The 23803-nt window shown below is 42.5% G+C and overlaps 1 protein-coding gene across 3 annotated transcripts in view; it reads left to right on the top strand.

The window, feature by feature from the left end:
- LOC143276283 (E3 ubiquitin-protein ligase TRIM45-like) overlaps nucleotides 1-22537 on the top strand; it is a 29869-nt gene extending 7332 nt beyond the window's left edge. The window contains exons 1-6 of one of the 3 annotated variants that reach the window (XM_076580782.1): nucleotides 5848-5960; nucleotides 8302-9483; nucleotides 12888-13031; nucleotides 17246-17404; nucleotides 19259-19438; nucleotides 20222-22537. In XM_076580782.1, coding sequence (XP_076436897.1) covers nucleotides 8383-9483; nucleotides 12888-13031; nucleotides 17246-17404; nucleotides 19259-19438; nucleotides 20222-20269 — 1632 coding nt within the window. In that variant the 5' untranslated portion in view covers nucleotides 5848-5960; nucleotides 8302-8382 and the 3' untranslated portion in view covers nucleotides 20270-22537. Of the gene's footprint in view, nucleotides 1-5847; nucleotides 5961-8301; nucleotides 9484-12887; nucleotides 13032-17245; nucleotides 17405-19258; nucleotides 19439-20221 lie in introns of those variants that run through there. The other 2 variants (XM_076580783.1, XM_076580784.1) reach the window with 2 other exon arrangements.
- Nucleotides 22538-23803: the final 1266 nt, after the last annotated feature.

The raw sequence follows: 23803 nt of genomic DNA, 5'->3' as shown, positions 1-23803 counted from the left end.
AGAAAGAGAGACTGACCAATAAGTTTATTCATTTTTCATTCGATAGACCAACAGGCACATCAGCAAGCAGGCATAGAGACTAATGTGATTTCAAACTTGTGAGGTGGCCACTATTGAGTTTTAACGGCAACAAATATAAATGGAAGATAACTCGATTTATTTTACAATAAAGACAAAAGCAAAAGCAACAATTAAAAAACATCAGCATCAAGAACAAGAGCAACAATGAAAACATCCACCAACAAACAACATCATCAAAGACAAACATCAAACACACACACACAGACGCACACACAGTAATACCCACGCTCTCATACACGCATGTACTCTCTGTCTCTCTTACACACATAGACACACGCGCACACGCATTCACACACACACACACACACAGGAAAAGCAACAACACAAGCAGTAACAAGAACAACAAAAATAACAACCACCACCACCACAACCAACAACAATCTCCGTTTCGACAGGGCATCGAAATTTACATACTGATCCATGTACACTGCACCAAACCTGTTTTTTAAATTTTATTTATTATTATTTATTTATTTATTTTCTTATATGGATATATTGATAAACGAACAAATAGATAAACAAACGAATGATTAAATGAATAGTTAGAAAGAATAAACCACAGCACACAGTAAACAACAACAACAACATAAGTCATAGCACAAAGTGAGCAACAACAACAGCAACAACGACAACGTAAGTCATAGCATACAGTGAACAACAACAACAGCAACAATGACAACATAAGTCATAGCATAAAGTGAACAACAACAACAGCAGCGACAACAACAACACAAGTCACAGCACAAAGTGAACAACAACAACAGCAGCGACATCAACAACACAAGTCACAGCACAAAGTGAACAACAACAACAGCAGCGACAACAACAACACAAGTCACAGCACAAAGTGAACAACAACAACAGCAGCGACAACAACAACACAAGTCACAGCACAAAGTGAACAACAACAACAGCAGCGACAACAACAACACAAGTCACAGCACAAAGTGAACAACAACAACAGCAGCGACAACAACAACACAAGTCACAACACAAAGTGAACAACAACAACAGCAGCGACAACAACAACACAAGTCACAACACAAAGTGAACAACAACAACAGCAGCGACATCAACAACAACAAGCCACAGCACAAAGAGAACAACAACAACAGCAGCGACAACAACAACACAAGTCACAACACAAAGTGAGCAACAACAACAGCAGCGACAACAACAACACAAGTTACAACACAAAGTGAACAACAACAACAGCAGCGAAAACAACAACACAAGTCACAGCACAAAGTGAACAACAACAACAGCAGCGACAACAACATCAACGACAACACAAGTCACAACACAAAGTGAACAACAACAACAGCAGCGACAACAACAACACAAGTCACAGCACAAAGTGAACAACAACAACAGCAGCGACAACAACATCAACGACAAGACAAGCCTTAACACAAAATGAACAAACGATTATAACGATAACAGCGACGACGACAGGAGCTACAACAACACCAAGGGGAACAAAACAAACTGAACCACCACCACCACCACCTCCACCACCACCACCATCACCTCCACCACCAACAACAACAACACTGCCACCACCACCACCACCAACAACACCACCACCACCACCATCACCACCACCACCAACAACAACAACACTGCCACCACCACCACCACCTCCACCACCGGCAACACCACCACCATCACCACCACCAACACCATCACCAATACCAACACCACTCCCACCACCAACAACAACATCAGCAACACCACCCCCACCACCACCAACAACAACAGCAACACTACCACCACCACCACCACCACCACCAACAACAACAGCAACAATAACAGCAACACCACCACCACCACCAATAACAACAACAGCAACACTACCACCACCACGACCTTCACCACCACCACCAACAACAACAACACTACCACCACCACGACCTTCACCACCACCACCAACAACAGCAACACCACCACCACCACCAACAACAACAACAATAACAGCAACACCACCTCCACCACCACCACCAATAACAGCAACACCACCACCACCAACAACAACAGCAACACTACCACCGCAACCAGCACCACATCCACCACCAACAACAACATCACCATAACAACAAGGGGGAACAACGTCCTGTGGCATTGTCAGCTCAGTGGTTGATGAGTTTCAGTTTCAGTTTCAGTTTCCAAGAGGTACCAAAGCGTGCGGACTGATCCATACACGCTACACCACATCTGCTGAGACCAAAGAGACAGATGCCTGACCCACACATAAACACAACGTGCTGGTCAGGCCTTGAGGGCCTACCCCAGGTTTGTATAAAACACTGACATCAAAGGAAGTGAAATGAATAAACAGACAAGTAAACACACTGAAATATAACAGAATGAAAGACGCGTAGAAGACGACGGATTGAAATGAAGTGAGAAACGGGTGGTAAGAAACGATCGACGGACATCCACAGGACTGCACCAGTGCCGCACAGTCATCACACAGGCTGGCTCCCTCTCCCCCACCCCTCCCCTCCACATCCACAGGACTGCACCAGTGCCGTACAGTCATCACACAGGCTGGCGCCCCCCCCCCCCCCCCACTTGGATCGCAATATCTGGTCAACCATGCACACTACCTAAGAAGGATGAAAAGCTATGGTAAAATGATATCAAATCAGAACAATGATAGAAAAGAAAGTTAAAATTCTGTCTAAAATCAGTAGTTCACTGACACATGATCATAACATCATGCTAATATTCTGATTTTATAGGGAAAATAGTCACACTTAGCTGCTGTCAGCATAATATTTATATTCTATCTGTTTACAAACATCACACTTAGCTGCTGTCAGCATAATATTTATATTCTGTCTGTTTACAAATATTTGATTTAAGTTGCAGCCGACATTTGTAATTAGTATTGGTAAAACTGCACGACAATTATAATTTTTAGTTATGGCTACAATCAGTATTTGTTTCAGTTGGCTTGTAATATTTGCATGCACATTACATCAGGGTCACCAAAATGTTATTATTAAAGAGCTCAACTATCTATTTTTACATATATCTATATATGATTATATTTACTATAATTTTTCACATGCTCTCGGTATCTGCACAGTGAACAAGTGGATGAAGGAGTAAATGAAAGAACCATTCATTTATTTATTTATAGTCCATTCATCTAAGACGATGATATTAGACTGAAAATGAAGGAATGATTGTATGTGTGTGTGTGTATGTGTGTGTGTGCGTGCGTGTGTGTGTGCGTGCATGCGTGTGTGTGTGTGTGTGTGTGTGTGTGTGTGTGTGTGCGCATGTGTGTTCAGTTGTATGTGTGTGAGTGTTCAGTATTGTTTGTGTGTGTGTGAGTGTGTATGTGTGTGTGCCATGTGTATGTGTACCTGTGTATGTGCATGTGTGTGTGTGTGTGTGTGTGTGTGTGTGTGTGTTAAGTAGTGTTTGTGTGAGTGTTCAGTACTGTTTGTGTCTGTGGTATGGTGTATGCAAATGTGTTTGTGTGCATGTGTGTGTGCATGCACGCGCACATGTGTGTGTGTGTGTGCGCGCACGTGTGTGTGTGTGTGTGTGTGTGTGTGTGTGTGTGTGTGTTCAGTAGTGTTTGTGTGAGTGTTCAGTACTGTTTGTGTCTATGGTGTGGTGTGTGTGCATGTGTGTGTGCGCGTGTGTGTGTGTGTGTGTGTGTGTATGTGTGTGTGTTCTTGCATGTGTGGGTGGAAATAAAGAAGAAATGTGTATATATTGCTCTAAAATCTAAAAAGAGATATTTGGAAATCTAGCTGTCCTTACAAATTCAGTGAAAGATACTTGTTCTCTGAATATTCTCAGGCACAAATGACGAACGCTACCATGTGCCAGTTGATATTTGCTACCATGTGCTAGCTGATGTTCAAAGTAGCAAGTCAACATTGTTTGGCCACACACAGAGATTACTATTAACAGCCAGATGTAATGACAATCTTTTTTCTTTCTTTTATTTATTTTTTTTTAATCCAAGTTGACTAATAATTTACTTCCAATTACTTCCAGTCACAAGAACATGTTTAATTAAAAGTGGATGCGAGAGAAAGTCTCTGTCAAGCATCTTTATTTCATTTTGCCAAATGATGACGTTGACTGTTCACCTCTCACCCTGCTTACCAAATCATCACAATGATGACTCCAAAAGATGTCGTTCATTGAATCATTCCTACCATCCTGCCAGCTTTGGTTCCCGTGCCACTAGTAGTATAAATAAATTGATTATTCTGGCACCTAAAACTGGAATTCCTTCTGCCTTCCCTACCAGCCAACAAACTGCCCTCAGCTATCGGTTTTATTGGGGGTTCTGTCAATCCTTTTTTTTTCCCCCACTTACTCTGATTTTTGTTTCACAATGGTCGACAACGTCGTCGAACCTGGAATGAAGTAGAAGTAGCACCCAACTTGATAAGTGTGTAACGTCAGAAAACTTACGTGAATACTGAAAGATTGGATGTCATGAGAAGACACCTGGCTATTTCGGTGGCCGATTGTGTGTGGGGGATGATATTGGGCACACACTCGACTTGAAAACTGATGTTTGGAACTTTGTTGTCTCTGCGCGGACTGTACGAGGGGAACCCACTCTGATCCAAAATTTAAAAAAGAGAATCGTTGTTACTTCCCCTATGACAATCCTCGATTTGCCCGACAACATTTGGAATTGCAGTTGGAGACTGGACAGGGAAACCCCGCTCAGCGCGCGCGCGCGCGCGCGCGCGTGTGTGTGTGAGTTGTCAGTGTCTGTGTGTTTGTTTCTTTCTTAGGTTTTACTGTCAAAAGTGATGTTAGAATAAAAAAGATAATGAAAAAATGAAGAAAAAAAAAGTGTGGATGTGTGCATGGGAGATGGGGAGGGGGTACATGGGAGATGGGAGGGGGTACATGGGAGATGGGGAGGGGGGTACATGGGAGATGGGAGGGGGGTACATGGGAGATGGGAGGGGGGTACATGGGAGGGGGTACATGGGAGATGGGGAGGGGAGGGGGTATATAGGAGATGGGGAGGGGGTACATGGGAGATGGGGAGGGGAGGGGGTATATAGGAGATGGGGAGGGGGTACATGGGAGATGGGAGGGGAGGGGGTACATGGGAGATGGGAGGGAAGGGGGTACATGGGAGATGGGGAGGGGGTACATGGGGAGGGGGTACATGGGAGATGGGGAGGGGGTACATGGCCGGAAAGGGGTGCATGGCCCAGTGGCTGCAGCACTGGCACACAATATATTATAAGCATGCACTCAAGGCCTGGCGAAGCGCATTGGGCTATTCTGCTGGTCGGGCATACGTCGTCTTCTTTCCGTTACACGACCAACATCGTCTTGTCGATGACTCTGTCGTGGTTCATGCATGCTAGGTATTTTCGGGTCTCCATAACCCACTGAATGGTGACATGGATTACAGGATCTTTAACGTGCGTATTTGATCTTCTGCGTGCATATACACACGAAGGGGGTTCAGGCACTAGCAGGTCTGCACATATGCTGACCTGGGAGATCGGAAAATTCTCCACCCTTTACCCACCAGGCGCCACAGAGAATCGAACCCGGGACCTTCAGATTGAAAGTCCAACGCTTAAACCACTCGGCTATTGCGTCTAGCATATATGTGGTGTAGCGTATATGAATTTGTTCGCAAGCAGTGACGCTGCCTCCTTGAGAAACTGAAACTAGAAACTGATACGAAACTGAGTCGAATGACCTCCACTGGCTTTAGTTAGCTTCGATTTCGCAGCGTAAATGGTGATCTGTCAATGTTCGCAGACAAGGAGTTTGTGGGTGTTTGCAGCGCATCAGCCTGTTCGGCTTTGGGGAAAAGATAAAAGAAAATGGTTTTCTGATTCATTATGTTTGACTAAGCTTCGGTGAGTTCTCATGACTTCTGACACATCGGTGTTCAAGTGTATTTTGTAAGGGTTGGTTGTTGGTTCAGTGGTTGTTCAGTAATTTTGTTTTGGTTTCCGGATGCAAACCACAATGTCCGCCATATTGAAGAAGCAACAAACCTCACAGCCAACTGTTCAATTGTTTATTTGAAAATCATAATCACGATGTATACTGTAATTTAATTCGCACTCAATGCAGAATGAAATATACCACACAAACTACAAAGCTTATTGTTTGACTGACAACGGTGCTACCCTGTCGATCCAGCCAGCGCTCGTTTCGGTTTCAGTTTCAGTTTGTTTTCCATCGAAATAGATTTAGCAGGAAGCATGAGGAGTAAGTAAGGAGGTTTAACATTGTTCTTCATGGCAGCTCATGGGTAATTTGAGAGATCTGTGTACTTGGCCTTTTTTTTCAAGGCAGTGGATTAATTTTGATCATATAAAAGGTACTCGATCCACATTAATTGTGTGTGTGTGTGTGTGTGTGTGTGTGTGTGTGTAAAATCACATTTTACTCGACAGGTTTAGGCTCACTTGTTTAGGCAATTGATTAAATTTAGTCTATGTAATAATCAGGTGTTTTGTGTGTGTGTGTGTGTGTGTGTGTGTGGTAAACTTTAACATTGGCTTAGGAACCAAAGTTGGCATAATCAAAAAAAACAAACAAACAACGTGATAGAGACTGCATCATTATATTCCATTTTAGTCAAACTTAGTCTTTTGACTGACCATTGGTATATATAGCATGTTCACCTGAAGAAATTCAAAGTCAGAGGTTAAAGGTCAAGGTCACAACTAATTGTCATATGATATTATATATAGGTAGTGTGTGTCGCAGACGCCACTTCTGGCGATCCTGGATTTGGTAGTGTACGTCACAGACACCATATTGATAGGAAACATTTGTATTGTATATTACTCTTTTTGTCATGACAGATTTCTCTGTGTCATATTCAGGCTGCTCAGCCCAGCAAGAACATGTTGCTACAATGAGAGCACCCCCCCCCCCCGCCCACCCCCTTCCCACCTCTTCTTTTTTTTCTGCCTGCAGGTGGAATTGTTTTTCTATCAAAGTGAATTTTTGTACTGAATTTTACAAGGGATAACGCTGTTAGTTGTCACCATGGGTTATTTTAACTGCAGTTAGTGCATATATATACTGCGCAGGGGACTTCAGTTTCGTGTCTCATCCGAATAATTGGCATCCGGACCACCGCTGAAGGTCTAGTGGAGGTGTAAGAAAGATATGCTAACAAGTGTGGGAATCTATCCAGTGCGCTCATATTCTCCGACTTTCTAGGTGGAAACGTTACCTCGATCTGAGCCAACACACCACTGCATGCAAGAGAGAGGTCTCCCATATAATCTCAAGCAAACTTGGTACAATAATTGGTCATGATGAAAGCAAAACTTCGTAAAAGAAACAAGGTCAGAGGTCAAGGTCACAAGATGGCCTGTTGGGAAAATATGAAACTGTGATAAAACTTTGGTTCCTCATCCAATTTTGATTCAACATATGGTATACCATGTAGTGACTTGGTTTAGCCAGAACATGAAAGCTTTGTAAATTTAGAAGTCAAAGATCAAGGTCACATATATAGTGGATCTTTAGTTTTTGCCAGATTATCTGTTTTGCAGTGGGTATGTTTTTCATAATTGATTTATTTGATTAAGTGCATATCACAATAAGTATGTTATTAAGGCCTTGCCTCTGTTGTTAAATTATTTGTGTTTATGATAATGATTGAATAAACAGTGGAGTTATGAATAAAAAAAAAAAAAAAGAATAAGAAAACAAAACAAAACCCCCCTCACTAACTTAGTTTTGTATTTCATTTTCACCAGCAATTTAGATGGACAACATAGTGCTAGACTTTCAGTGTGAGGTCTCCGATTTGATCTAGATATGGGTGTCTGGTGGATTAAAGATAGAGATTTTTCCCAGTTCCCAGGTCAGCATATCTACAGAACAGCCAGTGCCTTTATCCCCTTTGATTGTGTGGTTGCACATGTAATGATGTGCATGTTAAAGATTGCACAATCCATGTCAGTGTCCAATGGTTTATGGAAACATAACCATTCCCAGTATGCATGTACATCCCTGAAAATGGAGTGTAGCCCTTGATTTTATCTACTAAGCTGAAGCATTGAAAAATTGATAAATATTTATAGTTGAAATAACAACCTATACAGTACTAATAATGTATCACTGTATGCATTATTACAATACAGATTATTTATTTGTAGGCTGTCATTTCATAAATAAATTGCTTGGGCTTTCAATTAACTTATGGTCTGCATTTTCTGTGTGTTCTAGAACTTACCCAAAGACCTAAATGAATGGAGAGGAAACTTTCAGTGATGTTTAGTCATTGATGGATCAAGCGTTGACCTGAAGATGGCGACAGCAGCAGCCCAGGATGATGACCCCAGAGACACAGAGTGCATCGTGTGCCACGAGCTGTTGACCGTACCAAAGATCCTTCCCTGTGGCCATCTCCTGTGTCGACACTGCCTGCTGTCCTGGCTGAAGACTCCGCCAGATGCAAAATGCCCAGTTTGCCGGTTTCCTATACTGGACGCACAGCGGGCGTCACAGGAAAGCCTTGATGATGTGGTGGACACTTTCCCTACTCATTTGTTGGTGGAAGCGATTGTGGAAGCGGAGCGTGTGCTTTCCAAGCAGCACACTTGTTGTGTGTGTGTTGATGTGGCGGCTGTGTCCCTTTGCACCACCTGTGGGGACATGTTCTGCCAGGCGTGTTGCAGGGTGCATGAGAAACAGTCGGCCACCAAACACCACAATGTGGAAAGCCTGACCTCCCTGTCTGCTGCTTCACTGGCCAGCAGAAAGCCCACAACTTGCTCAGCTCATGTGCATGAACTGGCAGTAGCTTACTGTCCAGCTCATGCTGTGTCTGTCTGCGTGCTGTGTGCCACCACTGACCACCGCCAGTGCGCCGTGTTGAAGAAAGTAGAGACCAGGGTGGAGGAATCACGTGCACTGCTGACAAGAGTGGCCGCTACTTTGAAAGCTGGTGAGGAGAAGCTGGACAAAGCCATCACAGAGGTGGAGGAAAACATCAGCTCTTTGGACCGTCAAACCGACGCAGGTGTGTCAGAGGTCGAGGCTATACGTCAGCGACTGGTGAAAGCTGTTGATGCTCGTTGCCACCAAGTGAAGGAAAAGATTCTGAGCACAAGCTCACATCTCCGAGACAAAATGGAGGCAGGGAAGGCTGTGCTCATGAAGCAGCGAGCCAGGTTTGGAAATCATTCCCGGATCGTTCAGGAAGTGGAGAGGTCTCCCCAGCACGGACTGTTCAGCGACATGACATCCACCATGGAAAAATGTGTGGGCAGTCTGGACTGCAGCGACAAGCTCCTGACCTCTGTCATGGTGAAGGGCAAGGTGACCTTGACCATTGACCCCGAGGCAGTGACCCGTATTGAACAAGAGTTGTCACAGATGGATGTTAGTATGGAGGATTCTACACAGGTGAATAAGTAATTAAATGTGCTGTCTCTGTATATGAATCAGAAATCTGTAGGAATTTCATGTTTTGTATATTGGTAGCAAATTGTATAATCTTTCTTTTTGTTTTCATTAATATTCTAGAATATCATACATGTTACAGGACTTTTGTTTGGACACCGTTTGTATGAAGGCAATAGAATTAGAATGTTATTGCTTGTATGAATTTGGTTCATGGTCAGCACTAAACACCCAGTCTAACCGAACTGAAAATCTTCCCCATCTTCTCCAGTTGATAGCAGATCAATGACAGTTTGTTGTACAGTTTACTTTGCTACATCACATGGAGAATGTCTTTTCTTTTGAGTTTTCCTTTGCCCCCTAAAATAAAGTATGGCTGCCTACATGGCGGGGTAAAAACGGCCATATATGTAAAAGCCCACTTGTGTACATACGAGTGTACGTGGGAGTTGCAGCCCACGAAGAAGAAGATGAAGAGTTATCTTTCACTTCCATGATAATGCTATTGTGGTGAGTTTGTGCTGGACATCTTTGTTACCAGCTGGCACATTGAATCGATGGGGACTGCCTAGCTTTGGGGGGCTGTGACAACAGTGTGTGCTCCAGGTGTGGGGGGAGGGAGGGTGGGAGGGGCCGGGGTGATGTGTTCTCTGTCTGGCATTATGATTTGACCTTCTCATATTAACCTTTCCCGTACGTCGCCTAAAATTTTGCGCGCCGTACGTCGTGGGTGTGCAGAAACCCATGGTTTCTAAGAAGGAATGACCCCTCGCTGTACGTCGTGGGTGTGCAGGCACCCATGGTTTCTGTGTACGAACTAACCCTTCGCTGTACGTCGTGGGTGTGCAGGCACCCATGGTTTCACTGAAGAAATAAGACCTTGCCGTACGTCGTGGGTGCACCGTAACCCACACCTGTCCGTAAAGCAAATTTGACTTTTCTTCAGCAGACTTGCATGCGCAGTTTCCACTTGTGCGTGTAGGCTATTTACTCCAGTGCTTGACCAGGCGCATTGTGAATAAGTTTTGCCCGTGAGAAGAGAGTGTTGTTACTTACAAAAAACGTTTTTTTTGTTTTTGTTTTTTGTGTGTGTGTGTGTGTGTTGTTTTTGTTGTTGGTTTTGTTTTTTTGGCTGGCTGGCCGGCATTTTTTTTCTTTCTTTTTTTAGCCATAGTCAGGTTTTCTCTACTTTGAACAGATTAGGATAAGAATAAAATTTCTATATCAACTATCTTTCTTTTTTTTAGCCATAGTCGGGTTTTCTCTACTTTGAACAGAATAGGATAAGAATAAAATTTCTATATCAACTATCTTTCTTTTTTAGCCATAGTCGTGTTTTCTCTACTTTGAACAGATTAGGATAAGAATAAAATTTCTATATCAACTATCTTTCTTTTTTTAGCCATAGTCGGGTTTTCTCTACTTTGAACAGATTAGGATAAGAATAAAATTTCTATATCAACTATCTTTCTTTTTTTAGCCATAGTCGGGTTTTCTCTACTTTGAACAGATTAGGATAAGAATAAAATTTCTATATCAACTAGATTTTAGATCAATTGATTTCAGACTTACAAAAATATCCAGTTCTTAGAAAGGCACTTTAATTCCAACTAGATAAAAAGCTATCAATCAGTTGCTCCCGATCATTCTCTACAAGAAAAACAGTTCATTCAATATTGTTGAAGATATCTAGTGCAATAAATATTGTTTTCTGAAATCAGTTACAACTTTAGAGTAAGACTTGAACCGGGATACGATTAACAAAAGACAAGGTCACTCTGATCTCTCTCTGTAGCGAGCCCAAGTGACGTCACGTCGACAACGCGTGGCGCGCAAGCTTTGCATGGGTGGCTCCACACCCACGACGTACGGCGTGCAAGGTTTATTCTTTGGGAGTATGGGTGTCGTCACACCCACGACGTACTGGGACATTAATTGATTAATAACTTCTTTGTTTATGTATAAAAGAAAATAATGTTCAGTGGATATGTAGTAAACTATATTATGGACAAAGTCATGAAATTATGTGGAAGTGGCTTCAATATTACTTGAGTTACAGAGCAAAAACACTTGTCTGGGTGATTTCACACCCACGACGTACGGGAAAGGTTAATAGAAAATAATTATCATGTGAATTTATATATATATATGTATATACTAATATAGTGTCTATTCTTTAAATAGGGCTCTGTGCACTTTGCAAAGACTGGTAAATGCACACACACACACACAAACAACAGCAAATCACACACACAGGAAATGTAAAATGGAACTGATTTTTCTGCTTTCCAAATATGCTGCCTTACAGATATTAGATACAGGCTGCTTGAACTTGAAGAAAAGAGTAGAATCAAATGTAACACCGCAATTTCGGACTGAAGAAGAAAAGGCAATATATATATTGTTAGTGCCAGTACAGACCGTGGAAGAGAAGGGTCATTCTAAAATTGTTGGGTGGTTGGTTGTAGATCTGTGGAGAAATGTGGAAAGATTGGGTTTCCTTTTCTTTCTTTCTTTTGCGTTCGACAGCTACGCAGTCAGGGTCGAAGTCCGAGGGATGCCACAAACTCGGACGTCCGGCGAAGATCGGCTACTGTCCCCCAGAGCTTGGTGTTGAGGTCAGCACTCCCAGGCCAGGACTGCTGCCGCATCTTCTCATACAGGGGGCAGTCTTGGAGAATATGGGATGGGGTCTGGTCAGCCTGTCCGCAATCACATAGGGATGTGGCTGGCACTCCAATCCTCTTCATTTGTGCTCGGAGGCCACAGTGTCCTGTGCGAAGGTGGTAGATGGTAGTCTGGTGTCTCCTCTCCAGTGTCCTGATGGGATCCTGGTGTGCCTGGAAGCCTCCGTTCAGGGTGACCTAGCCTCTTCGGAATCTGCTGTGGAGGAGAGTCTTTGCTTCCTCATATGTGGCAGGAATGGTTGGCTGTGTGAGCTGGCTTCCTTCCTCAGCAAGGTGGTCTGCACGCTTGTTGCCTTGGAGGCCTACATGTGCAGGCACCCACTGGAGGGTCGTTGGGTCTGTTTGGGTAAGGGTTGCAAGGGAGGCCTTAAGGGACTGGATCAGCGGACCAGGATCAGGGGAGTCAAGGGCCTGGAGTGTGGACATGGAGTCAGTGAAGATGGAGATGCTGCCAAGGGGCTTTCCACAGGAGGAGAGGAATTCTGCTGCTGTTTTAATGGCACTGGGTTTCAACATCCCTGGTGTGATCACTGGGATGAGTTGTGATGGGGCCATGCCAGTGACTGGCCAGGAAGATGGGGCAGCACAAAAAATAAAGTTACTTCAAATCCCCCTGTTGTTGATTAAAAAAAAAAAAATGAAGAAACTCAAAATATTTTTTACGTCTGTCTATTTATTGTTTTTTTTTTTTTTTAAATTTGTATCTTGGTTATCTTGCAGGTGCCTGTTCTCCGCTTTCATGACAACCACGGCAGAAGGATCAGGCTGAGCAATAACAGACAGACAGCACAAAGGACTGACACTGATACCCGTGATGGAGTGGTGATGTCAAGGGATCCTATGATTGTCGGCAGTTTGTATGAGGTAGGTTTCAAGGGATCCTATGATTGTCAGCAGTTTGTATGAAGTAAGTTTCAAGGGATCCAGTGATTGTCAGCAGTTTGTATGAAGTAAGTTTCAAGGGATCCTGTGATTGTCAGCAGTTTGTATGAAGTAAGTTTCAAGGGATCCAGTGATTGTCAGCAGTTTGTATGAAGTAAGTTTCAAGGGATCCAGTGATTGTCGGCAGTTTGTATGAAGTAAGTTTCAAGGGATCCTATGATTGTCGGCAGTTTGTATGAAGTAAGTTTCAAGGGATCTGATGATTGTTGGCAATTTGTATGAAGTAAGTTTCAAGGGATCCTATGGTTGTCGGCAGTTTGTATGAAGTAAGTTTCAAGGGATCCAATGATTGTCGGCAGTTTGTATGAAGTTTCAAGGGATCCTATGATTGTCGGCAGTTTGTATGAAGTAAGTTTCAAGGGATCCGATGATTGTCGGCAGTTTGTATGAAGTAAGTTTCAAGGGATCCTATGATTGTCGGCAGTTTGTATGAAGTAAGTTTCAAGGGATCCTATGATTGTCGGCAGTTTGTATGAAGTTTCAAGGGATCCTATGATTGTCGGCAGTTTGTATGAAGTAAGTTTCAAGGGATCCTATGATTGTCGGCAGTTTGTATGAAGTTTCAAGGGATCCTATGATTGTCGGCAGTTTGTATGAAGTAAGTTTCAAGGGATCCAGTGATTGTCGGCAGTTTGTATGAAGTATGTTTCAAGGGATCCTATGATTGTCAGCAGTTTGTATGAAGTTTCAAGGGATCCTATGATTGTCAGCAGTTTGTATGAAGTAAGTTTGCCACCTTGCTGACTCTACTGTCGATGAGTGAGTCTGTGTAACCGTCCAGTCTCAGTTGTTTGTGTGTGTGTGTGTGTGTGTGTGTGTGTTGGGTGGGTGGGTGGGGGGAGTGTGAAATGAACTTGATTTATATTGTGCAAATAAGAATTTCCACACTTCTTAAAGCTGTGTGTTCACAGCACCACCTGTTGACGCCCAGATAGAGAGAGTGAGGAAGAAAATGCCTCAGCAGTGGATTTATTAGACACACAACATGCACACATGAATACACACACACACACACACACACACACACGCTTGTATACACTTGTAGTGGTACATGTATACATGCACACAACATTTGTATTAGAAAAAGCACGACTGTGGCAAAGCTAAAAGTAATGCATATTTACTGTTGCTCTTTTTGAAGAGTTTGAGAGAATACATTTTTCTGTTAATTCTAATTCTCTGAGACTATGGAGTGCATTTAGTGGGAGCAACAAACTTGAACCAGTTGAAGGTTCCCTGAATGTATCCTTTTGTTGACTCACTTGTGTAAACAAAGCAAGTCTATGTTTTAACCCGGTGTTCGGTTGTCTGTGTGTGTGTGTGTGTGTGTCCGTGGTAAACTTCAACATTGACATTTTCTCTGCAAATAATTTGTCAGTTGACACCAAATTAGGCATAAAAATAGGAAAAATTCAGTTCTTTCCAGTCATCTTGTTTAAAACAATATTGCACTTCTGGGATGGGCACAAAAAAAAAAAAAAAAAAAAAATGAAGCCTAATTATATACAAACTGCATTTACTGTTATATTTATATTTTTTGTATTCTCTAAACTTGGCACTTTGATCTGATATTCTGACCCAACAACAAGAGCAGTCATTATTATCATTTTCTGTTCAAACAGGAACTTCTTTTGCTCAGCATGGAATTTTTATTTATTTTGGAAAAGTTTTGGTGCAGATAGTAAAAAAAAAGAAAAAGAAATTACTCTGTAATTAATGCTAGGGGACTTAATTTGCTTTAAACTGATCTTTCTCATCTTAAACATTACATTTTGAAATTATACTCAATACATAAAAAACTTTAAAGTGTATCACAAGTGAGTCTTGAAGGCCTTGCCTCTCTTGTTTTAATTTCTGGTTCATCAGTCATCTTGAAGCAGATCTCATTCTCAGCCAACTTTGAACACTGGCATTGACATTGGCAAGTGGGTTGCACACCAAACTTGCTAGGATGGTAGTTCCGAGTTATAGTCCTTTCTTGTCATCCATGTTATGTTGATGTAGTAAGCAGGGTGAAAGGTTAATGGTGAAAGTCATTCTGTTTCAAAAGAGCTCACACAGGCTTTTACAAACAGCGAAAATTATATCTTCATATACAGTGTGCATGTGTGTGCACACAGACACATACACAAACTCCTCCTTTGAAATGTTTATGAAAGGTATTGACTTTATTTGCTCTGGTCAGCAGGTCTGTGCAGTCATGTAGATTGCAAACTGGTCTGTGCTGTCATGTAGATCCACAAACTGGTCTGTGCTGTCATGTAGATCTGCAAACTGGTCTGTGCTGTCATGTAGATCCGCAAACTGGTCTGTGCTGTCATGTAGATCCACAAACTGGTCTGTGCTGTCATGTAGATCCACAAACTGGTCTGTGCTGTCATGTAGATCTGCAAACTGGTCTGTGCTGTCATGTAGATCTGCAAACTGGTCTGTACTGTCATGTAGATCCACAAACTGGTCTGTGCTGTTATGTAGATCCACAAACTGGTCTGTGCTGTCATGTAGATCTGCAAACTGGTCTGTGCTGTCATGTGGATTGGAAACTGGTCTGTGCTGTCATGTAGATCTAGATCCACAAACTGGTCTGTGCTGTCATGTAGATCCACAAACTGGTCTGTGCTGTCATGTGGATTGGAAACTGGTCTGTGCTGTCATGTAGATCTGCAAACTGGTCTGTGCTGTCATGTAGATCCACAAACTGGTCTGTGCTGTCATGTAGATTCACAAACTGGTCTGTGCTGTCATGTAGATCTGCAAACTGGTCTGTGCTGTCATGTGGATTGGAAACTGGTCTGTGCTGTGCAAAGTGGTCTGTATTGTCATGTACATTGAAAAGTGGTCTGTGCTATGCAGATTGATCTGTGCTGTGATGTAGATTGCAAACTAGTCTTTGCTGTGCAAACTGGTCTGTACTGTCATGTAGATTGCAAACTGGTCTGTGCTGTCACATAGACCTGTAAACGGGTCTGTGCTGTCATGTATATCTGTAAATGAGTCTGTACAGTCATGAAGATCTGCAAACTGGTCTGTACAGTCATGAAGATCTGCAGACTGGTCAGTGCTGTCATGTGGATTGGAGGGGGTGGGGGGGTGGAGGTGGGGGTCTTTCAGTATAAATAGCATCCCTGCCTTCTGGAAATTCTGTGCTGGAAATTTCCTCTTTGCTGTCACTCTCTTGATTTCTGCCTTCACTGTTGTCTTCTTTTTCTGCCTTTCCAGTCCATTCCCTTTTCATTTTTCAAGCAAGCCTTGACACTTTTTTTTTCTTTTCTGCATTCTATGATGTACTATCTGTGCTGTTTTGCTCTGGTGATCAGGTAGTAAGATGTAAACACTGGGGTGGGTACTAGCTGCTCATTCTGGAGTATTATTTGCAGTGCTATTTTGTGATCAGTGAACTGTTGATATTGTTCAGGTCTGATGGTTTGATCAGTGAACTGTTGATGTTGTTCAGGTCTGACGGTTTGATCAGTGAACTGTTGATGTTGTTCAGGTGTGATCAGTGAACTGTTGATGTTGTTCAGGTGTGATGGTTTGCTGTGTGATCAGTGAACTGTTGATGATGTTTAGGTGTGATCAGTGAACTGTTGATGATGTTCAGGTGTGATCAGTGAACTGTTGATGATGTTCAGGTGTGATGGTGTGATCAGTGAACTGTTGATGATGTTCAGGTGTGATCAGTGAACTGTTGATGATGTTCAGGTGTGATCAGTGAACTGTTGATGATGTTCAGGTGTGATCAGTGAACTGTTGATGATGTTCAGGTGTGATGGTGTGATCAGTGAACTGTTGATGATGTTCAGGTGTGATCAGTGAACTGTTGATGATGTTCAGGTGTGATCAGTGAACTGTTGATGATGTTCAGGTCAGAGCTTCATGATCACCTGTCCTGCCCACTGTGTCTGCCCTGATCTCTGTGACTTTTGTTGAACTCTGCACTTTACCTCCAGACTTTTCTACGTTTTATTCATTTGTTTTTGTTTATATGTGTGTGTGTGTGTGTGTGTGTGTGTGTGTTTGTGCATGCATGTGTCAATGTGCATGTGCGTGTGCGCATGTGTCAGTGTGTGCGTGTGTGCATGTGTCAGTGTGTGTGTGTGTGTGTGTGTGTGTGTGTGTGAGTACTGTGTTCACAGGTTTGTGTAGATGCCATCAACTGCAGCTGGAAAAACTCATATATAGGCGTGGTGACCAGCAGCCCTGATGCCTTCAGTGTGCCAAAAAAGGCCATGGATGACAACTCAAACACTGTCCTGTGTGTGGGCGACTATATAACCAAAGCGTTTGGTCAGAGGGTGGGTTGTGTGTTTCAGTGTCATGTTCCAGTGAGGTGAAAGAGTCTCTCTCTGTCAGTCAGTGTGAGAAACTGTCTGCGCAGTGTCGCTTGCCTTGTCAGGACAGTGGGGGGAGGGGTTCTCTCTGACACTACACTGACACCACCAGAACGACTGCACAGTGAAGGCGGGCAGTGAAAAGGATGATTGATTTCTATGTTGGGTGTCTGTGATTCGAACCGACAACACGTTGACTGCCAGCTGGGCACAGGACCAACTGAGCCATCCAGGCAGCCTGACTGTCTTGTGTGGTGTGTGTGGTGTGTGTGTCACTGTCTCTCTTGTAACCTGGGATCATGGGTATTGTGTGGTGTGTGTGTCACTGTCTCTCTTGTAACCTGGGATCATGGGTATTGTGTGGTGTGTGTGTCACTGTCTCTCTTGTAACCTGGGATCATGAGTATTGTGTGGTGTGTGTGTCACTGTCTCTCTTGTAACCTGGGATCATGGGTATTGTGTGGTGTGTGGTGTGTGTGTCACTGTCTCTCTTGTAACCTGGGATCATGGGTATTGTGTGGTGTGTGTGTCACTGTCTCTCTTGTAACCTGGGATCATGGGTATTGTGTGGTGTGTGTGTCACTGTCTCTCTTGTAACCTGGGATCATGGGTATTGTGTGGTGTGTGTGTCACTGTCTCTCTTGTAACCTGGGATCATGGGTATTGTGTGGTGTGTGTGTCACTGTCTCTTGTAACCTGGGATCATGGGTATTGTGTGTTGTGTGTGTCACTGTCTCTCTTGTAACCTGGGATCATGGGTATTGTGTGGTGTGTGTGGTGTGTGTGTGTCACTGTCTCTCTTGTAACCTGTAATCATGGGTATTGTGTGGTGTGTGTGGTGTGTGTGTCACTGTCTCTCTTGTAACCTGGGATCATGGGTATTGTGTGGTGTGTGTGTCACTGTCTCTCTTGTAACCTGGGATCATAGGTATTGTGTGTAGTACAAGCTGCTTGAGCAGTCTGCTTAATGGCTGACTGAATTTTGGCAGTGCTACCATTGTGTAGAATATTGTTTACACTTTGAAATTTGTCAGCATTTTTACCTTTTCCTCTGCTAAGCCTTGATAACACTGGACAGCTTAATAATAAATGTATATGTAACTACGTTTATGTCAGAATGGATTTCTCTGTGTGAAATTCAGGCTGTTCTCTTCAGGGAGAGCATGTCTCACCAGTGTAGCATCACTGATTTTTTTTTCTTTTTTTTTTCAGTCTGGAGGTTTATACTTGTTTACTCATCAAAGTGGACTTCCTGCAGAATTTTTCTAGGGACAACCCTTCTGTTGCCGTAGGTTCTTTTATGTGCACGAACTGCATGCTGCACACAGGACATCAGTTTATTGTCTCATCCAAAAGACTAGCACCCAGACACCACTCAAAGGTCTAGTGAAAGGGGAGGGGGTGGGGAGAGTAAAAATCCCACCGTGTGCATGGGAATCAAACCTGTGGACACTAGTTGTACACATTACCACTAGGCCACCGCTCCACGTGATTGAGAAACACCTGTCTTCTCCTTGGAGACACACACACTCCATGATCAGAAGAAAACAGTCACAAGCAGTACACAGGCTGCCAGCAAGTGAGGAACAAGACATGACAGATGTTCAGGAGCAGTGATACACTTTGAACAGGTGCTGCTGCTTTGATGTCAACAGTAGACAGTACTGTTGTTCTGAAGAATTGTTACCAAGGAACTGGTGTGATCACATTTGTTTTTTACAGGTGTTTAGGATGTGGGTTGATGTCAACACTGGACAATACTGTTGTTCTGAAGAATCGTTAGCAAGAGAGTGGTGTGCTCTGTTTTGTATGTTACAGATAGGAGGCGGGTGGTCAGGGCTGAAGAATGTTGTGGCAGGGACCCAGCTGGGAGTGGCGCTGGACTCCAGCAGACGTCTGCATCTGTACGTCAATGGAAAGGACCAAGGTGTCGTCACCACTGACACCATACCTGACCCCTGTCACTTCATGTTTGACTTGTTCTCCCGCTGCACTCAGGTGGGAAATGGCTTTTGGTAATTTGTTGGGTTTTTTTGTTGTTGTTTTTTTGTTTTGCTGTTGTTTTCTTGCTCATGTGTGTTTTTACACACAATATTCTGAACAGTCACTGTTTACACACAATGTAAGTCTGAAATGATAATACATCAGTATTACACATGCAGACCAAAATGAACCAAAGTAATGGTATACAAACATAAACAATGCATACATACTTTAAAATAAACATTCAAAGATACATATCTACCCATGCTGCCCCTCCTTCTCCAAGCACATACACACACACACACAAACACTCATTCACACGAGCATGCACATTTACACAACTATCACCCCACCCCAAAGCCATACACCACCTCTACACCCACAGCACACTTAACCCCCTATGGAGATACCAGAGGGTGTCTTTCAGTGTAAGTAGTAGACCCTCAGATTGAAAGACCAAAGTTTTAACCACTAGGCTGTTTCACCCATTCTGTTCTGGCCTAACTATTACCACTGACTTCCTCATTGTCCTGTTCCCATGTTGACTGCCCTGTCTGAATGTGTCTGGCTCAGTGATTGCTTCACCCCCCCAAAAACAGAGTATGGCTGCCTACACGGCTGGGTGAAAATGGTCATACACTTAAAAGCCCACTCATGTACATACGAGTGAACGTGGGAGTTGTAGCCCATGAAGAAGAAGAAGAAGAAGTGATTGCTTCACTTTAAGGGAATACTGTTCTGTCATTAGGTAACTGTGATGACTCCAAGTCAGTGACGTGCTGATTGCCATGTGTGCAGGTGACGGCACGCCCAGTGAGACAGGTGCCAGAACTCATGACGCCATAGCTCAGCAGGCCGTGAAGGACCACCCTGCTGTAACGCTTCAGACTGCGTCATCCTGTTTTCACAGCCAGCACCGTGTGTGTCGTGTGTTGTGTACATCTGACGTGGTCAGCGCTGTGCGCCGCTTGGCTCAGCAAATAACACGTTTAGGACACAGTGTGTTCTGGAAAACAGACCCGGTGACTGAATCAATACACGTGGATATTTTTAGCAAAAAAAACAACAACAACCACCCCAAACAAACCTTTTCTCAAGTGCACTCACAATACCAGGCACCAAGATGTGAAATGTAAACGATACACGCCGTCTGCTGGGAGTAATGAGAACATTTGCAGATTGTTGTTGATGTTGCTGTGGCATGCTGAGCGTCTTTCACTGTAAACTGCATCCCTGCCGTCTGGCAGTTCTGTGCTGGGAATTTCTTCTTTTACTGTTGCTCTCTTTATTCCTGCTTTTTTTTTTTTTTTTTTTTCACTACTGTCTGCTTTTTCTGCCTTACCAGTCTGTCTCTCCCCTTTGTTTTTTTCCAGCAAGCCTTGACACTTTTTCCCTTTTCTGTCTTAGCTGTTTTGAATTGTTCTGGTAGTTAGTGATATTGTAACCACTGGGACAGGCACTAGATGTCCATTCTGCGGCGTTATTTGCCTGTATGGCCTTTTTTTATGTATGTTTTGCGTGTTGCTTTGAAGTATTTTTTTTTATGCTTATTTACATTTTTTTGTAATCTGGAGATGATATATTATATGGAAGGACTGACGTTCTCAGCAGAGTTTGGAGTAAGACCTATGGACACAGATCATTTTCTTTTCAATCGCCAAAGACGTGGAACAAGCTCCCTGATAACCTCCGTCATTCTGATTCCCTCGCATCTTTTAAATCTCGTCTCAAAACTCACCTTTTCCCTCAGCAATAAGTTCAATTGTGGCAGGTCCACTTCCTTTGCGTTAGCTGTGCTTGACTATGTGTGTATACATATGTGTGTGTACATAACTACATGCATATATATGAATGTGTATTGTGTGTGCGTGTGTTTATGTAAGTTTGTGCCTGCCTATGTGTGCGTATGTGTTAGGGTAGCTGTTAGATACACATGTATGTTAAAATGTATGTATGCAGCGTGTGTGTGTGTGTGTGTGTAGTCACATTTTGGTGTGTGTATGTAACATAGATATGATATATTATGTTAACAAAAGCGTTTTTGTAAAGCACCTAGAGCAGATTTCTGGATAGTGTGCTATATAAGTATCCATTCTTCTTCTTATTTGGCTGTGTGTTGTTTACCCATGCTTGAAGACGTTTATGGTTCTGTTGGAAATTTGTGTTGTTTAGATATGTTAGGGTCAGTTCTGTATGTGCTGTTTACCCATGCTTATCTTAGGTAAAAGTAAACATTCTATAAAAAACAAAGAAAAGAAAAAAAAAGGAAAACCCACTCTGTGTGGTCCTGCTATTCGTATGAGGAGAGAGTGTGAGGGAGAGTGTGAGTGTGAGGGAGAGTGTGAGTGTAACATCAGTGATCTACCTCTCCGTTCCTCTCCATCTGCTCGAACAAACTCCTCCCCTTTTTACATAGATATATCTCCAGATATGAATGAGAAGCTTTTGAAACTGTTAACAGGTTTAGGAACTGAGAGATTAATTTTTCTAAAAATGGTAGCTTTGCTAAAACAAACAAACAAAACAAACAAGAAAGAAAACTGCATGTGATAAGGCCACTAAAGCCATGTTTAGCTTGATATGAACATCAAGGAAAAGAGATTTACTTCTTCATGTATCATTAGATTTGTCTGATAAAGAATGGTTGTATCAGTTTTACTGTCTAGATGTGAAGTTTGGGGATATGAAAACTTGACACTCCTTGACAAATTTCAGCGAGATTTTTAGAGGGTGTTTTGTTGTTGTTGTTGTTGTTGTTATGGCCAAACAGGAAGATGTCTATTATCTCGTTTAGTGTTTGTTCAAATGGTTTGTTTTGGGTGAAACTTGTGCTGCCTCCAATCAGTAAACTGTCATTAAGGGTTTTTCTTCTTCCTCTTGTTTGTTAGATGGACATTCAGGATTGATCAAACCTTGAGAAATTTACTTGGCTTTGTAAGATTCAAGAAATTCTCATAAGATGCTGATTTGATTGTGTGTGGGAGAGAGAATTTTGTTCAAACATTAATGCATCTTAACGATTATTTGAGAGTCTTAAGTAAATGATTTTGATATCAACTGGAAGAATGAATTTGATGCTTGTTTAAAAAAAAAAAAAAAAAAAAAAAATCAAAACAGATTTTACAGCAGAGAAACGTACGTCTTGTTTACCTGACATTCATGTTCATGCACATATTAAATTTCGTTGCAGTAATTATGAGCTACCGATTGAAATTGGATGTTATCATAACCTTTGATGAAAGATTATGGCCTTGTGATTTGAGATCAATTTCATGTCATCATGGAGTGTCCTCATTTTAATCATTCACAATTACAGCATGTATTGATTCTCCAATGTTTTTTAGGTCGTATATCGTGTTATAATTTTTTGTTGACTGATGTCTTCAAATTTGAGAAAACGTTTGCTTTCAATTTTGAATTTATAAAGATGGCAAATGTCTGTTGGAAAGATTATGACTTTGAAACTACAATAATGGACCCAGTTTCATACATTCTACTTTCAAGGAGTATCATTACTTTCTTCATTTCTTCTGATTTAATAATTGTAACAAAATCTATTCATCAGTAATTACTATTGCAAACGAATAAAATGATATGACCATTTTGACTGGGAATCTGTTCATGCACAATCTCTGTGTGTGTGTGTGTGTGTGTATGTGCGAATGTGTGTGTGTGCGTGCAAATGTGTGTGTGTGTGTGTGTGTGTGTGTGTGTACTAGTAGAGGAAAAAAGTGAGAGAGAGAGAGAGAGGGGAAGGGGGGGGGATATGAGGTGACTGACACCAATCCACAAAACGTTATGGGCTTGTTTTGCTCATAACAAATCACGATAATCACACACACACACACACACACGCACGCACGCACGTGCGCGCGTGCACACACACACACAAAGAAATCAAATAAATAATGTGATGTACCAAATTAAGGATGCGGAAGAAATGATAAAAGAACAAGAAAGACTGCTTTTGTTGATGAAAATCAGAACATGTTGAGATATTCCAGCTGCTACACACACACATACACACACTCTATCTCTCTCACACACACATACGCACTCATGCATGGACGTGCACACCCACCCACTCACACACTTAACTCACTTAGAAACCTATCAGTCTATCAGATATTTAGACGGGTGCAATAGCCGAATGATTAAAGTGTTGTACTTTCAATCTGAAGGTCCATGGTTCGAATCTCGGTGACACAGCCTGGTTGGTAAAGGGTGTAGATTTTTCCGATCTCCCAGGTCAATATAATTTTATATGCAGACCTGCTAGTGGGTCAAGTTATGCACAGCACAGCATGCACACCTTGGAAGACAGAGTATGGCTGCCAACATGGCGAGGTAAATAAACAAAACGGTCATACACGTAAAATG

This window comes from Babylonia areolata, chromosome 31, assembly GCF_041734735.1.
Source record: "Babylonia areolata isolate BAREFJ2019XMU chromosome 31, ASM4173473v1, whole genome shotgun sequence".
Classification (NCBI taxonomy): Eukaryota; Metazoa; Mollusca; class Gastropoda; order Neogastropoda; family Buccinidae; genus Babylonia; species Babylonia areolata.
Note: the sequence above shows the minus strand (reverse complement) of the source record. Positions and strands in the feature narration are given on the sequence as shown.